Source organism: Petromyzon marinus, chromosome 66 (genome assembly GCF_048934315.1).
Source record: "Petromyzon marinus isolate PM22_M1 ecotype Great Lakes invasive population chromosome 66, UKy_Petmar_22M1.pri1.0, whole genome shotgun sequence".
In the NCBI taxonomy this organism is placed as follows: domain Eukaryota; kingdom Metazoa; phylum Chordata; class Hyperoartia; order Petromyzontiformes; family Petromyzontidae; genus Petromyzon; species Petromyzon marinus.
Window position 1 is genome coordinate 987,367 of NC_133732.1, and position 14,648 is coordinate 1,002,014.

General features: G+C 52.8%; 1 protein-coding gene across 1 annotated transcript; it reads right to left on the reverse strand.

Annotated features, from left to right (window-relative positions):
- Nucleotides 1-413: 413 nt before the first annotated feature.
- LOC116956606 (uncharacterized) lies at nt 414-14,258 on the reverse strand. The gene is made up of 5 exons (XM_032978319.2): nt 10,906-14,258; nt 10,213-10,364; nt 6,646-6,739; nt 5,924-6,007; nt 414-4,768 (listed from the first exon to the last, which is right to left on the reverse strand). Exons 1-5 carry the CDS (start codon nt 14,255-14,257, stop codon nt 4,557-4,559), a joined length of 3,894 nt encoding a protein of 1,297 aa, XP_032834210.2. The 5' UTR covers nt 14,258; the 3' UTR covers nt 414-4,556.
- Nucleotides 14,259-14,648: the final 390 nt, after the last annotated feature.

Below are 14,648 nucleotides of genomic sequence, written 5' to 3' on the forward strand. Positions count from 1 at the left end.
AATAAGAAGCCTTCTACTAGACGTGCGTCGGATGTCGCTCACTACATTGTTATACCGAGTACATTATACACGACATTCAACTTAATGAAAACGCTATATTCTTGGTTCTTTCGGTAAAGTCACGTAGAAGGGAAACACTTTTTTTTCAAATTTTCTTGCTGTGGTTTTCACACCTGATGATGATTGCTTCTTGTGTTGCAGTCGAAACGTCATGAGAATTGTTTTATATTTTTATTATTTTGTTGTTTCCCTTCTATGTGGTGGTGACTTTACCGAAAGAACCAAGAATATGAATCCCTGCAGTCACGAAATCTTTAAATCAAAAAATGAGAACACTGCTCGTTATAAATATTTATATATCACTCCCTGACGCAGAGTCTTCCAGACTGGAGTGGCACGGAAAGTAAATACGGTAACTTTTTAATGGATATTTATTTTCGTCTATTTGTATGTTTATTTAAAGCCAATTTCACATAGGAAACACATTTTAAACACTACAGAACATAAACACAACACTTAAAAACATGTTATGCAAGAAAGTGCAAAAATTAGCCATTTTAAATAACGATTCGTCGCGATTATCTGACGTTTTTTGAAAATCCGGCACCCCCTCCACTCCGAAGCCGCCGGATAATCGATGGTCTACTGTATAATCGATGATCTACTGAATGATCGATAATCTACCGAATGATCGCTCATCTGCTGGATGCATCCAGTACGACATTTCGCAACTCGCGAATATGCGAAACATTGAGGCTCCCGAACTCGTCCGTGAAGCGAGGCTCTACGGGACCCACAACCAAAGTCGCTTCGCTCACAACGCCGCTGCCGCTGAGTCAGTCACCAAGGAGAACCAACCAGCACAGGCGTATTCGCATTCCTGTTTAATTGCCCGGGCTCACAACGCAACCGCCACGTTCGCCCGAGCGCACCCAGAACCCCATGCCTTAAAAGCGAGCCGGGAAATTAAAATCGTAGCCGCTTATGCACACTATGGGATGCCTTCGCATGGAATGGGTATTGCCACAATTGAACACGTTGAACACTCTTGTGCCATCTTTGCAGCACTGGGAAATAATAAAAATAATAATCAAACACCCCCCCCCCCACACACCCTGCCGCTTAAGTGATCTGCTACATACGAATGACAGCGAGTTGAACACGTAGACTTATTTAGTATTGCAAATCATAAGTGCGGAAGGCAATCATCAACATTGCTGCTCAAGGGAATTGGTAGATGCAATAGGACATGCTACTCGAAAGCATACACTTGACAGGTATTGCCATTGTGATCGAGTGCCCATTGCTGGTTTACGAAGTTTTACATTCACACAATAATCGGCAAATTGTGGACCGGTTTTTGCTTTGTTTACGATCAGCGAAATCGAATTTTCGCGCGGCATGCGAACATCAAACAAAGCGCAGTGCCATCCATCTGCGACTGGGCATCTGTTCAGAAGAGCTTCATAGCTGATCAGATTCCTCCTGCTGTTGGTCTAAATAAAGATTCTGATCCTGATCAGCGACGAAGTCAGGGCATCCCCAAAGTGAAACAGCAACGCCTCCACATCGCCCCTCCAGGCATTTCAACGTGCAGCAGAAAAGATTAACTGTCAACCCATGTGGTTTACCCGTATTATTGTACACGGAAATTAAGTTTAAAAAAATGTTTTGTCTATTTGATTGTGTTTCTCCCTTGTTATGCGACTTTGTAGGATGAACGTTGCCATTTATAAGGGAACGGGGTGATCAATGAGGTCTGAATTGGTCTGTAATGGCACTTATGGGTTGACAGGTTTGGGTTAATTGCATCTGTTTTGAATAATTATTCGATTGTTTTAATGTGTATGTTCTTTATAATAAGTTTTATTGTAAACAGTTGTATAGGTGGGTTGTATTGTCAGAATCAGAATCTTTATTTATCCTGGAGGAATAACTGACTGTCTGAAACAGCGCTCATTTTTAGCATTACATTGATAGGGACTATCCGAAATTACGTATTTGCGCGCGTTTCTTAAAACGAAACTATTTGTTTTATTTTAGCAGGTACCTGGCCACAAACGATATCAGCTTACCGATGTGGTAAATCACGTGGACATTTACAGCAGCAGCCAAAACATCTGAACGCACGTCGATTCTAAATATGGACGGAGACACCGGAGGACCCGGAGACAAAATCTACACGACCACCGGCATAGAGAGAACAAGCAGACTCCAAATACACAGCAGCAGCAGGCAGTGTCGGTATCGAACCCACAACCTCCTGTACACCAGGCGAGGTAGTCAACATCTCCTAGCCACCGTGGTGATGATGAGAGAGAGAACAAGCAGACTCCAAATATACAGCAGCAGGCATCGTCAGTGTCGGTATCGAACCCACAACCTCCTGTATACCAGGCGAGGTAGTCAACATCTCCTAGCCACCGTGGTGATGATGAGAGAGAGAACAAGCAGACTCCAAACACACAGCAGCAGCAGGCATTGTCAGTGTCGGTATCGAACCCACGACCTCTTGTACACCAGGCGAGGTAGTCAACATTAGTCGAGGGTATAGCTGTGGAAAGTATTGCTCGAAAACACGCGAAGAACCATCGAAACTAAGACGGTCACCGCAACGCTTTCAGGTCCGCTTCTGTGGCCGTCTGGAATGCTCTTCCTTCCGATATCAGGAAGCCACTGGAGTTATCCACTTGTAAATCACCTACACTGACAAACACATTTGTTTAGAACTGCTTGCTGCATTTGATTCGTTGCCGTTCCCCCGCACCTCCGATTGGCACAGTTGGCTACGGACGGTGCGACAGAAGTTCAACAGACAGACACTACGCACGTGATAATGGGCAACCATTCCCATTTACACATCCACACAGCATTGCTTAAACAAATTGGAATATACAATTAAACTTGGTCTCAGACAAATGCAGGAAGAAAACCATACAACTGGATCGGTGTGTACAGCCCTCTCGTACTGTCTCCCCGTGTCTCCTCCCCGTGTCTCCTCCCCGTGTCTCCTCCCCGTGTCTCCTCCCCGTGTCTCCTCCCCGTGTCTCCCAGTGTCTTCTCCCCGTGTCTCCTCCCCGTGTCTCCCCGTGTCTCCCCGTGTCTCCCAGTGTCACCCCGTGTCTCCCAGTGTCTCCCAGTGTCTCCCAGTGTATCCCCGTGTCTCCTCCCCGTGTCTCCTCCCCGTGTCTCCTCCCCGTGTCTCCTCCCTCACCGTGCCGTCTCTCCATCTCTCACACTATCTCCCCAAGTCTCCCTGTCTGAGTGTCTTGCAGTGTTTCCCAGTGTCTCCCAGTGTCTCACAGTGTCTCCCCGTGTCTCCCAGTGTCACCCCGTGTCTCCCAGTGTCTCCCAGTGTCTCCCCGTGTCTCCTCCCCGTGTCTCCTCCCCGTGTCTCCTCCCTCACCGTGCCGTCTCTCCATCTCTCACACTATCTCCCCAAGTCTCCCTGTCTGAGTGTCTTGCAGTGTTTCCCAGTGTCTCCCAATGTCTCACAGTGTCTCCCCGTGTCTCCCAGTGTCTCACAGTGTCTCCCCGTGTATCACAGTGTATCACAGTGTCTCCCCGTGTCTCCCCGTGTCTCACAATATCTCCCCGTGTCTCCCAATGTCTCCCCATCTCAGTTTTTTCCAGTGTCTTACTATGTATGCCAGTATCTCTCAGTGTCTCAATTCGTCCCCCAGTGTCTCCCTGCGTCTCCCAGGGTGTCTTAAAGTGTCTCCCATTGTCTCCCCGCGTCCCCCCCTGTCTCCCCACCCCCAACCGTGTCAAATCCCCGCTTCACATTGTGTCCCCCCGTGTCTCCGAGTCTTTCCCTGTTACACTCCCCCGTGTCTCCCAGTGTCTCCCAGTGTCTCCCAGTGTCTCACAGTGTCTCCCAGTGTCTCCCCGTGTATCACAGTGTCTCCCCGTGTCTCCCCGTGTCTCCCAGTGTCTCCCAGTGTCTCACAGTGTCTCCCCGTGTCTCACAGTGTCTCACAGTGTCTCCCCGTGTCTCACAGTGTGTCTCCCCGTGTCTCCTAGTCTTTCCCTGTTACGCTCCCCCATGTCTCCCATTCTCTCCCAGTGTCTCCCAGTGTCTCCCAGTGTCTCCCAGTGTCTCACAGTGTCTCCCAGTGTCTCACAGTGTCTCCCAGTGTCTCCCAATCTCTCACAGTGTCTCCCCGTGTCTCCCAGTGTCTCCCAGTGTCTCCCAGTGTCTCCCAGTGTCTCCCAGTGTCTCACAGTGTCTCCCATTCTCTCCCAGTGTCTCCCAGTGTCTCACAGTGTCTCCCAGTGTCTCAGTGTCTCCCAGTGTCTCCCAATCTCTCACAGTGTCTCCCCGTGTCTCACAGTGTCTCACAGTGTCTCCCAGTGTCTCCCCGTGTCTCACAGTGTCTCCTCGTGTATCACATTGTGTCTCCCCCCGTGTCTCCTAGTCTTTCCCTGTTACGCTCCCCCGTGTCTCCCAATCTCTCACAGTGTCTCCCAGTGTCTCACAGTGTCTCCCAGTGTCTCACAGTGTCTCACAGTGTCTCCCAGTGTCTCACAGTGTCTCCCAGTGTCTCCTCCCCACGTCACACTGGCCGGGGCATCTCACAGAGCTCGCAGTGCGGGAGGCTGCCGTGGTTGGCGAAGGTGCAGTAGATACAGTTCCACGAGCTCGCCTCCACCGCCTCCGCCGTTCCCACCGCCGCCACCGCCTCCTCCTCCTCCTCCTCCTCCAACTTCGTCACGCTCTCCCCCTCTTCCGCCCCGTCCACGCGCGCCTTCGGCTTCACGTGGCCCACTGCATGTGCACACAAAGGCAAAGGTCCCCCGTGTAGCCTTGAGAGACTGTCGGGGTGCAAGTGCTGTGAGTAACAAGCAGCAGCAGCAGCAGCAGAGCCGATGGCCACTGTGGTGGGGTGGGTGACCAGCACTACACCACCCGGCCGCCTTTGTCTCCCCGGTGGTTACGCAACACTACACACCGTGCCAGGTACTCAGTTGAGACTGAGTCGACCTAGGGGGGGTGGACGGGTTAAGGTACGTAGCACGGCATGCTCAGTGCTGCACCACCTACCCCCATGCCTACATTCGCACGTCACCACTGTGCTTGTGCCAGGCTAGGTGCACTTCGAGGCCACGTGAAGTGTCGAAGGCTCTCCGAGATCACCGGCAGATGCACCACCCGTGCCCCCTACCGTGCCAACTCTCTGCGTTTTAACCGCCCGGCGCTCCGCTCGTTGTTGCGAGCGTCGCTCCTCCATCCTCCGCTGTTTCTGGAGGGCGACTGCCTCCAACTGCCCAGCAGCTTCCTCGGTCGCCCATAAAGGTGGCTATCTCTGGTGCAGGCCAATCAGTTTGAAAGACAATGCGTACACGATTGTGAACAACGCGATATAACCCAAAAAACGTTCACGATGAATAATATTGGTCGCGAAGGCCTACGCGTTAAAATTATTATTAAAGCGCGTTTGTTTGCGTGTTTCACCACAAGCACGACGTGTGGTTGATGCAGACTTGGTGATGCCTTGCAATAACCGTTATCGATTTGGTGTTTGAACATCTGAACACAACACCTATGTTATTGCCGGAAAGGCTAAAGCCTAATTATTTAATCATCACCCCCCCCCCCCTCAGAACCCTTCTGGAGACTTAGCGAGGCTTTTTTGGGTAACGCACGTGGGAAAACAATAATAATCATAAAGATCAAGATATATAATTGTTTAGAATTATCCAAGAACATGACGACATTTTGCGTAATTTCTGCGATGCCACTGCCTATAGCGGCACTTCCTATGATGTCACGTCCTGTGTTTGTTCTCGCAAAAAATATTGACATCGTGCGACATTATTTCGAAGAAGGTAAGGCCATATTTTAAACAACGGAACTTTACGGAAAATCTTGCAAACGCTTTGGTTGATATTTTTGCGTGAATCTGTCAATCGGATCGCTCACCTGTCTTCACTCGAGGTAGCTTGTGTCCAGGGTAACCCATGTTGTCATGAAAGTTTGAATTCACATCCGGGTCAAAGGGCATCCCTAAGGAATACACGGAGACATGGGCGGACGCATCAGCTCCATCTCCGATGATGGGGACTGTGCCCAATTCTATCAAGGATCTGTGAGCTCCTCACACAATCCAGACATTAAAAAACATCACCAACAACTCAGACAAAACAAAGATGCACCGTGTAGCCTCAACAGACTGTTGGGGCAAGTGCTGTTAGCGAGCACCTATGAAGGCCGGCATGGCACACCAGGGATTGGGTGGCCAGCACCACTCTTAACCACCTTTGTCTCCTGAGTGGAGATGTTTTCACATCGCACCAGGTACTCATTTGAGGCCAAGTCAAACTAGAGGAGGCCCAGGATCGGTACAGATAATCGTCACTGGTGTTGGCCATGAGCAGCAATTGAACTTGGGTCACCGGATTTGAAATACAGCACGCTAACCACTACACACTACCGCATACTCACTCACACAAACACACAATCACCCGCCAAATCACTCTCACAAGTCCATGGGCTGCAACGAAGTCTAGCAGCCTCCTACCATTGTTATTGAGCTGATCTGGCCCATGCCTTCCAATCACTCCAGACCAGGTGTCTGCGTCATGACCGGCTCGGACATTAAAGTCACCCTATCTCGAGGGTGGTGATGAAATAAAATCCGGTACCTGTGTCTCCCAGAAGGTCAAGCTCTCTGCAGACACACGCCACAGAGACCTGCAGTCCCACACACAGCTTCCGCAATCTCCACACCTCCTCCATCTGACACGTACGTGGAGAGACACGGGGAGAGAGGTGGAGACACGGGGAAAGAGACACGGGGATAGATCCATGGGGATAAAGACACGGGGAGAGAGACATGCAAAGAGACCGAGTAATACATTTTCCATCCACAGCAAATTGTACTTTGGTGATGGTAGTTGTAATGGTAGTTGTCGTGATAGTAGTGGTGGTTATGGCAGTTGTAGTAGTAGTGATGATGGTAGTTGTAGGAGTGGTCGTAGTTTTAGTAACTCTATTGGTGGTAGTTGTAATTCTCTTCTTTTGTATGGCTGATGTAGATGCAGAGCTACAACTACAATTTCACATTCAGGTGGTCAAGCCAGATAACTGCGTCAGGAACAGAGGAGTAATATCTACTTCGCATTTGTGGGTCGGGCATTGTGTCATGAAATGTTGCACAGTCTGTTCTGGATGACCAAAGTCGCATGCCGGAGAGTTTTTAACTTTCAATTTGTGCATCAGGTATCCGCATCTGCCTTGGTTTGTGTGGATACAATTTAGGGTGTGGACCATACGCTTCGTGAATTATTATTATTTAAGGTGAAGCGCATGGGTCCAAAAGGACTTGCGTGACTTCAAGCGATGACGAGGACTCTTATCGAGGTCCCTGTGAATGGATGACCGTTTTCATCGATTCGCAGGACTTGCCGGAGGGTTGCAGCAGATGGGTGGGGGGAGAGATTTGGTGCCAGCACAGGCAACCATGGAGTTGGGGTCGACTTGAGGGTTCAAGTGCTACACCACCAAATTGCAGTGTTCAGTCGGACATTAACAAGTCGAGTGGTGACTACTTCTGGTCGAAACTGGTGCACAGTATTCGGCTTTGCAGAGTACATAAGCGCCATCGTTGATGTCCGCGGCTTTACCGAGGGTGCTGATGCCCTCCAGCTTGTGTTTACAAGTTTCCGGACCAGGTCTACCCTTGTTTCGGTCTTGGCGGCTATCTTAAGCAAGTGGCCGTGTAAGATCTGTGTACAGGCCCGCTTCGCTCCGAGGTAAGAGTGGGGTCGTCGTGTCGCACGGCGTTGCCACAGGTCACTTTCGGGGGGTGCGCTTCGCGCTCACATTGCCAAGAAGAAAAATTCAGCGACTTGTTTTGTGGGGACTGGACTTGAGCCTCCATTTCTGGAAATATTCCACCCTCGGGTGTTTAGATCTTTGCTCAGAGTGGATTCGATGTCATGAAAAGTGGTTGCTTGCGTTGCGAGGGCAAGGTCATACGGGTATACAAATTTGCATAACCCAGTTGGCGGCATGTCACCGGTGCGGATATTTGAAGAGCGTCGGCGCCAGTACCGGACCTACAGACAGAGGCAGGCGCCTATTGCTCAGCATCGTCCATATCAGGATTATTGTTTCGAGGCCAAGGATGGTCCTTGTGAGCTTCAACATCAAGCCCTTAATCCAGGCTGTGTCGGAGGACAATGACAAGTCCACAAAGGCCATGCAGGTCTTGGCTTTCTTCTGGAATCCGGCCTCGATCTGCGTTGCAAGGGCCAAAACTTCGTCACAGCAACTGCTGCGTCCTGGCCGAAATCACCGTTGCTTGTTCTTCAGGGGATCACTGACTCGACGAGGGGGCTGATTCTCCGGAGGATGATGCATTCCAGGAGTTTACAGGCCGTGCACAGGAGTGATATTGGCCTATAGCTTCCCGGGTTATCGGTTGGTTTGCCCGGTTTGGGTATGGCAAGAACCATCGCCTCCCGCCATACTTTTGGGATGCATCCGGTTTTCATGGTTTTGATGTACAGGTATTCCAGCCATTGGTGTCCCTTAGGGCCTAAGTAATGGAGGAATTCCGGGGGGATAACCATCTCTGCCAGCAGCCTAGCCTTTCTTCATTGCAGCCAGACCGTCCCTCACTTCCTCTGTGCTGATGGAGGTGGGGTCTTGTGAAGAAATTGAGTCCAATGTCCGGTGTAATTTGGCAATGGATCTCTCGCTTAATATTTTGTCGAGAAGTCATTTTGTGTTCTGAAGTGTGTGAAGTCGAGGCCTTCAACGCACTCAGTCTAACGCTGGCATCTGGCTGAGAGGCAGGGCCTTTCCAATCTGTGGGTTGCCAGACTGGTCACACTGTCGGAAGCAGTTCCTGGATCTCTTTTGTCCAGCAGGAAGTGCATTGTTACTGGAAGCCTTGGGAGATGCTCTCATTGGCAGCTGCAGTAAGGAGGCCAACAAAACGGTGATAGCATCCTGGTGTCGCAATAATTTGACTCGCCACTCTCTCTACAGCCTCTTTTTAGTGGTCCCAGTCAGCTTTGACCAGGTTCCACATTGGTAATCGTTTAGACAGAATCACGGGCATTTCGATGATGGTGATGATGTGGGTGATGATGGGCCCATGCTGACTTTTGGGGACACTTGGGAGTAGTTTGCGGAATGCGTGAAGTGTGCTCCCACTTTGATCTCTGGAAACGAAGGCGAGAGGTCCAGGTTGCAGTCACGTTGCCAGCAAGCGGAGTGGAGAGTTGCTTGCTGCTTGGGATCGACAACCAGGTTGCAGATCTTCAGCGGACATCCAGTCCGGTGAGGTCTTCGCCGTCGGCCTGATCTACTGCATAGTCCCACATAGTACGGTGGCTGTTAAAGTCGCCAACGTATAGGGCTGGGATTGGTCCACTTGGGAGCGCTGGCTTTGGCCATTTTGAATGAGCGGGCTTTGTACACGTGGGTGATGTGCAGCTCCCCTATCTTGATGCTGGTGGTGTAGGTGGCTTCTCTTGCAGTTGGTGGAAAGGCGTAGTGTTTATGTATATGGCCAAACCATATTTCAGGTGGTAATGGCTCATCGTGAGGTTGCATCCATGGACGCGGCAGCGACTGACATGTAGGGGCATCAAAGACGTGGGTTTCTTGGAGCGTCAGGGCATCAATGTTGTGGGTTTTCATTACAATCGCGAGACACTCGTCCCTCGCCTGGGAAAGTCCCTCAATGTTCAGTTGGATGATCCTTGTGCCAGGACCTGCCTGATGCGTTGTTTGGCTCTGAAGAGGCCCGTTGGCTTAGTTTTTATTGTTACGCCGGAGACTGGGAGATCGATAATCGATGTTCGGTCGCCATATTGAAAGCATTCGTCGTGATTTCTCACTTGACAAAGATGGCTGCATGAAGGCAGCCATCTTTCATTGCCAGTGGTACTGATGGTAGTGGTGGTAGTTGTAGTAGTTGTCGTGGTGGTAGTTGTAGTGACGGTAGTTGTAGTAAGTGCAGTGGTGGTAGTGATGGTAGTGGAAGTTGTAGTCGTTGTCGTGGTAGTTATGGTTGTGGTAGTTGTAGTAAATACAGTGGTGGTAGTTGCAGTGGTAGTTGTAGTAGTTGTCGTGGTAGTTATGGTTGTGGTAGTTGTAGTAAATGCAGTGGTGGTAGTGGAAGCGATGGTAGTTGTAATAGTTGTCGTGGTAGTTATGGTGGTAGTGATGATAGTTGTAGTTGTAGTGGCATTCACCATGACACCCATGTCTCCGCGTGTCTCCGTATCTCGGTGTCTCCGCGTCTCCGCATCGCAAACCTCCAGTCTCAGCTTGTCCCGTGTCTCCCCAAGTCTCTGTGTCTCCTCCACCAGGGCCTGGAAACGCAGCGTCTGGTGGCGAAGCAAAGCTGAGACACGGGGAGACGCAGACACACACGGAAACCCACGGGGAGACAGGGAGACGAAGGCATATGAACACAGCAAACATAGCAGAGACATGTCCCTGTGTCTCCCTATCCCCGCGTCTGCCTGTCTTACTGTGTGTATATTTCCATGTCTCCCTGTCCCCATGTCTCCTTCTCTCCCCGTCTATGTGTCTCTCTCGTATCTCCCTATCTCCATCTCCAAGTGTCTCCCTGTCTGTGTGTCTCTCTGTGTGTCTCTCTATGTGTCTCTCTCCATGTCTCTCTCTGTTTCTCTGTGTGTCTCTCTGTGTGTCTCTCTGTATGTCTGTGTGTCTCTCCATGTCTCTCTGTGTGTCTCTTTCTATGTCTTTCTGTGTGTCTGTGTGTCTCTCTCCATGTCTCTCTGTGTCTCTCTCCATGTCTCTCTGTGTGTCTCTCTCCATGTCTTCTTGTCTCTCTGTGTATCTCTCCTCGTGTGTCCCTACCCCCAAGTTCCCGTGTCTCCGTCTCTCTGTGCATCTCTCCTCGTGTTTCCATGTCTCACCATCCTCGTAGGAGTCTCGCATCTCCACAAGCTCCTGGTTCAAGTTTGTCTCCAGCTGCTGCTGCTGCTGACGCTGTTGCTGTAGTGTTGCCGACAGTTTCCGTGTAAACTGTTGCTGCTGCTGCTGCCGATGATGATGCTGGTACTGTAAGTACTGCTGGTACTGCTGGTACTGCGGGAAAGGCTGTTGCTGCTGTTGCTGCTTCTGTTGCTGCTTCTGTTGCAGTAGCGCCGACGGTTGTATGTCCGACTGTTGCGGGCTGTGCTTTGGTTGCAGCATAGCTTGCTGCGATCGTGTGGGCGATGGCTGTTGGAGCGAGTGCGGCTGTGGTTGTGCGTACTGCGACTGTTGTAGTGGTTGTTGTGGTGGTTGCTGTTGCTGCTGCGTGTAGTACTGTTGCGGTAAGCTCTGACGGTGCTGGATGTACTGCTGCTGCTGTTCCTCCGTGTACTGCGAATGTTGAATGTGATCTGGCTGCTGCTGTGTGTACTGCGACTGTTGCGGCAATGAGTGTGGTTGTGGTGGCTGTGTGTATGCTTGTTGTTGAGTGTACTGGGAGTACGGCTGCTCGTGGGTCTGCTGTTGTGCATATGGTTGTTGTGATTGCGGTGTGTAATCCATCTGAACGTACTGCTGGTGAGTGTACAACTGTTGCTGTTCCTGTGTGTACTTTTGTTGTTGTGGAGATAGTTGCTGTTGTTGTTGTGCGTGATATTGTTGTTGGTGTCGTGGTGTTTGCTGCGTATAATTCAGTTGCTGTTGTGGCTGCTGTGTGTACTGCGGTGAAGGCTGTAATGGTGATTGCTGCCGTGCGTACTGCGGTGACAAATGTTGTGGTTGTTGTTGTTGCTGTGTGTACTGCGGTGATGGTTGTTGTGTTGGCGGTGGCGACTGTTGCGTGCAATTTGGTTGTGGCTGCTGTGCGTACTGTTGTTGAGTGTACTGTGGTGGTTGTTGTTGTGGTGGTTGTTGCTGTGTGCACTGCAGCTGTGTGTACTGCAATGAATGTTGTGCTGGCTGTGTGTACTGTGGCGACTGTTGTTGTGGTGGTGTGTAAAGCGGCGATGGTTGTTGTTGTTGCTGTGTGTACTGTGGTTGTTGTTGCGGCTGCTGTGTGTGCTGTGTGTGCTGTGGCGACTGTTGTTGTGGTGGTGTGTAAAGCGGCGATGGTTGTTGTTGCTGCTGCTGTGTGTACTGTGGTTGTTGTTGCTGTTTGTACTGCAGTTGTTGTGGTTGTTGTGGTGGTTGTTGTTGTTGTGGGTACTGCAGCTGTTGTAGTGATTGTTGTGGATACTGCAGCTGTTGTTGTTGTGGTGGTTGTTGTTGTGGGTACTGCAGCTGCTGTTGTTGTGGTGGTTGTTGTTGTGGGTACTGCGGCTGTTGTTGTTGTGGTGGTGGTTGTGGGTACTGCGGCAGCTGTTGTGGCTGTGGTGGTGGTTGTTGTGGGTACTGCGGCAGCTGTTGTGGTTGTGGTGGTTGTGGGTACTGCGGCTGTTGTTGTGGTGGTTGTGGGTACTGCAGCTGTTGTTGTGGTGGTTGTTGTTGTGGGTACTGCAGCTGTTGTTGTGGTGGTTGTTGTTGTGGGTACTGCAGCTGTTGTGGTTGTGGTTGTTGTTGTGGGTACTGCAGCTGTTGTTGTCCTGTTGCTGTAAGTGTCAGGAATGAGTTGGACGTGCCACAGGAGTTGTAGTGGTAGTGAGACTTCTCGCGGAGCCCCAGCGGAGGGGTCCCGGGAGACTTCTCCCAAGGCCCCAGGGGAGGGGTCGACGCTCCGGGAGACTTCTCGCGGAGCCCCAGGGGAGGGGTCGACGCTCCGGGAGACTTCTCCCAGAGCCCCAGGGGAAGGGTCGACGCTCCGGGAGACTTCTCCCAGAGCCCCAGGGGAGGGGTCGACGCTCCGGGAGACTTCTCCAGGAGCCCCAGGGGAGGGGTCGACGCTCCGGGAGACTTCTCCCAAGGCCCCAGGGGAGGGGTCGACGCTCCGGGAGACTTCTCGCGGAGCCCCAGGGGAGGGGTCCCGGGAGACTTCTCCCAAGGCCCCAGGGGAGGGGTCGACGCTCCGGGAGACTTCTCCAGGAGCCCCAGGGTCGCCGTTCCGGGAGACTTCTCGCGGGACAGAATTCCGGGAGTCCGCGGTGAAGCCGCCCAGAGGCCTCCCCGGGAAGGCTCAGAGATCCCCGCCGAAGACTCGGGCTCCCCCCCCCACGCAGCGCTAGGCATACCCCGTGCGGCCGCTGCCAGCGTTCTGGGGTAGGAAGACGGGCACGGAATTCTCCAGGAACGGGGCGCAACTTCCACGGGGTCGGGAGCCGGAATTCCCGGGGGACGAGCGGCGGCGTTCCCGAGGGACCGTGCCGGTGACGCCTCGGCCCAGCGCTCCAAGGCGCCGGGGGAAGAAGCTCTGCGGGGGACCGGGGCGGCGAAGGGGTCCAGTTGCCAAGGGAACGGCGGCGGCGGCGGCTCACAACCGCCGCCGGCCTGCGGCGGCGAGGCCGCCGGCGGCGAGGCCGTTGGGCCGTTGCCCGACCGTCGGTGCCCCCGCAGGCGAGCGGCCGGCTGCTGGCTCGGGTGTGGCGGAGAGTCTGAACGCGGCATGGGGTTGTCGTACGAGCGTAGGCCCGGCTGTAACCTGTGGTCTGGCTGTGAGGGAGAGGCTGATGACGCCGCCGCTGTGCTGTTGTCGTACGAGCGTAGGCCCGGCTGTAACCTGTGGTCTGGCTGTGAGGGAGAGGCTGATGACGCCGTCGCTGTGCTGTTGTCGTACGAGCGTAGGCCCGGCTGTAACCTGTGGTCTGGCTGTGAGGGAGAGGCTGATGACGCCGCCGCTGTGCTGTTGTCGTACGAGCGTAGGCCCGGCTGTAACCTGTGGTCTGGCTGTGAGGGAGAGGCTGATGACGCCGTCGCTGTGCTGTTGTCGTACGAGCGTAGGCCCGGCTGTAACCTGTGGTCTGGCTGTGAGGGAGAGGCTGATGACGCCGCCGCTGTGCTGTTGTCGTACGAGCGTAGGCCCGGCTGGAAGCCTGAGTGCAGCGGAGGAGGCGGCGACTTTTCACCAGGCCGCCGGTCGGGGTGTAGCGCGGGAGGCGGCCGCCAGTCGGGGTGTAGCGGCGAGCACGCCCGTAGTCCGTAGTTGGGCTGTGGCGGAGTTCGAGTCGGGGGCTGAGTGGCGCGGAGCGGATTCGACCGCAGTGGGGAGACGGCCTGTACCCTCGGCGACGGCCTCTCCGGCTGCAGCCAAGAGACCGAATGCAGCGAGGGGTTTGCCTGTTGTTCGGGGTGCGGCGGAGAGGCCGGTCGAGGGGCTGACTGTAGCTCGGCCTGTAGGGGACCGACCGCCTGTGCCTTGGCCATCGCCTGTTGGTCTCGGGGCAGCTTAGGGGCTGCCTGTAGACTTGGGTTCGGGGGACAGGATGACTGTTGCGTGGGCTGTAGGCGAGATTGTAGCGGGGGCACCGCCTGTACCCTTGGGTTTGCCTGTTGGCCCGAGTGCAGTGGTGGCGATGGTGTTGATGGTTGAAGTGGTATTGTTGATAGTGACGCTGGTGTGGATAATGGTGGTGATGTTGTTGTTGTTGATGTTGCTGCTGAGTTTGATGCGAGTGTTGAGGGTGATGACGATGATGTTGTCGTTGTCGTCGTTGTTGATGTTGTTGATGTTGTTGATGTGTCACAATTCAGGTTGAGTTGCGTTTCCTTCGTGACCAGATCGGATGACGTCATCATCACTGCAGCCATCACAACG

What these genes read in the sequence shown, in the direction of transcription:
- LOC116956606 (XM_032978319.2), bottom strand. Translation starts at nt 14,257, where the DNA reads ATGGCCAAGGCACAGGCGGTCGGTCCCCTACAGGCCGAGCTACAGTCA. An exon ending in GCGGAGACATGGGTGTCATG is followed by an intron (nt 6,740 to 10,212) that starts GTGAATGCCACT and finishes CGTACGTGTCAG; the next exon opens with ATGGAGGAGGTGTGGAGATT. An exon ending in GCTACCTCGAGTGAAGACAG is followed by an intron (nt 4,769 to 5,923) that starts GTGAGCGATCCG and finishes GTGCACATGCAG; the next exon opens with TGGGCCACGTGAAGCCGAAG.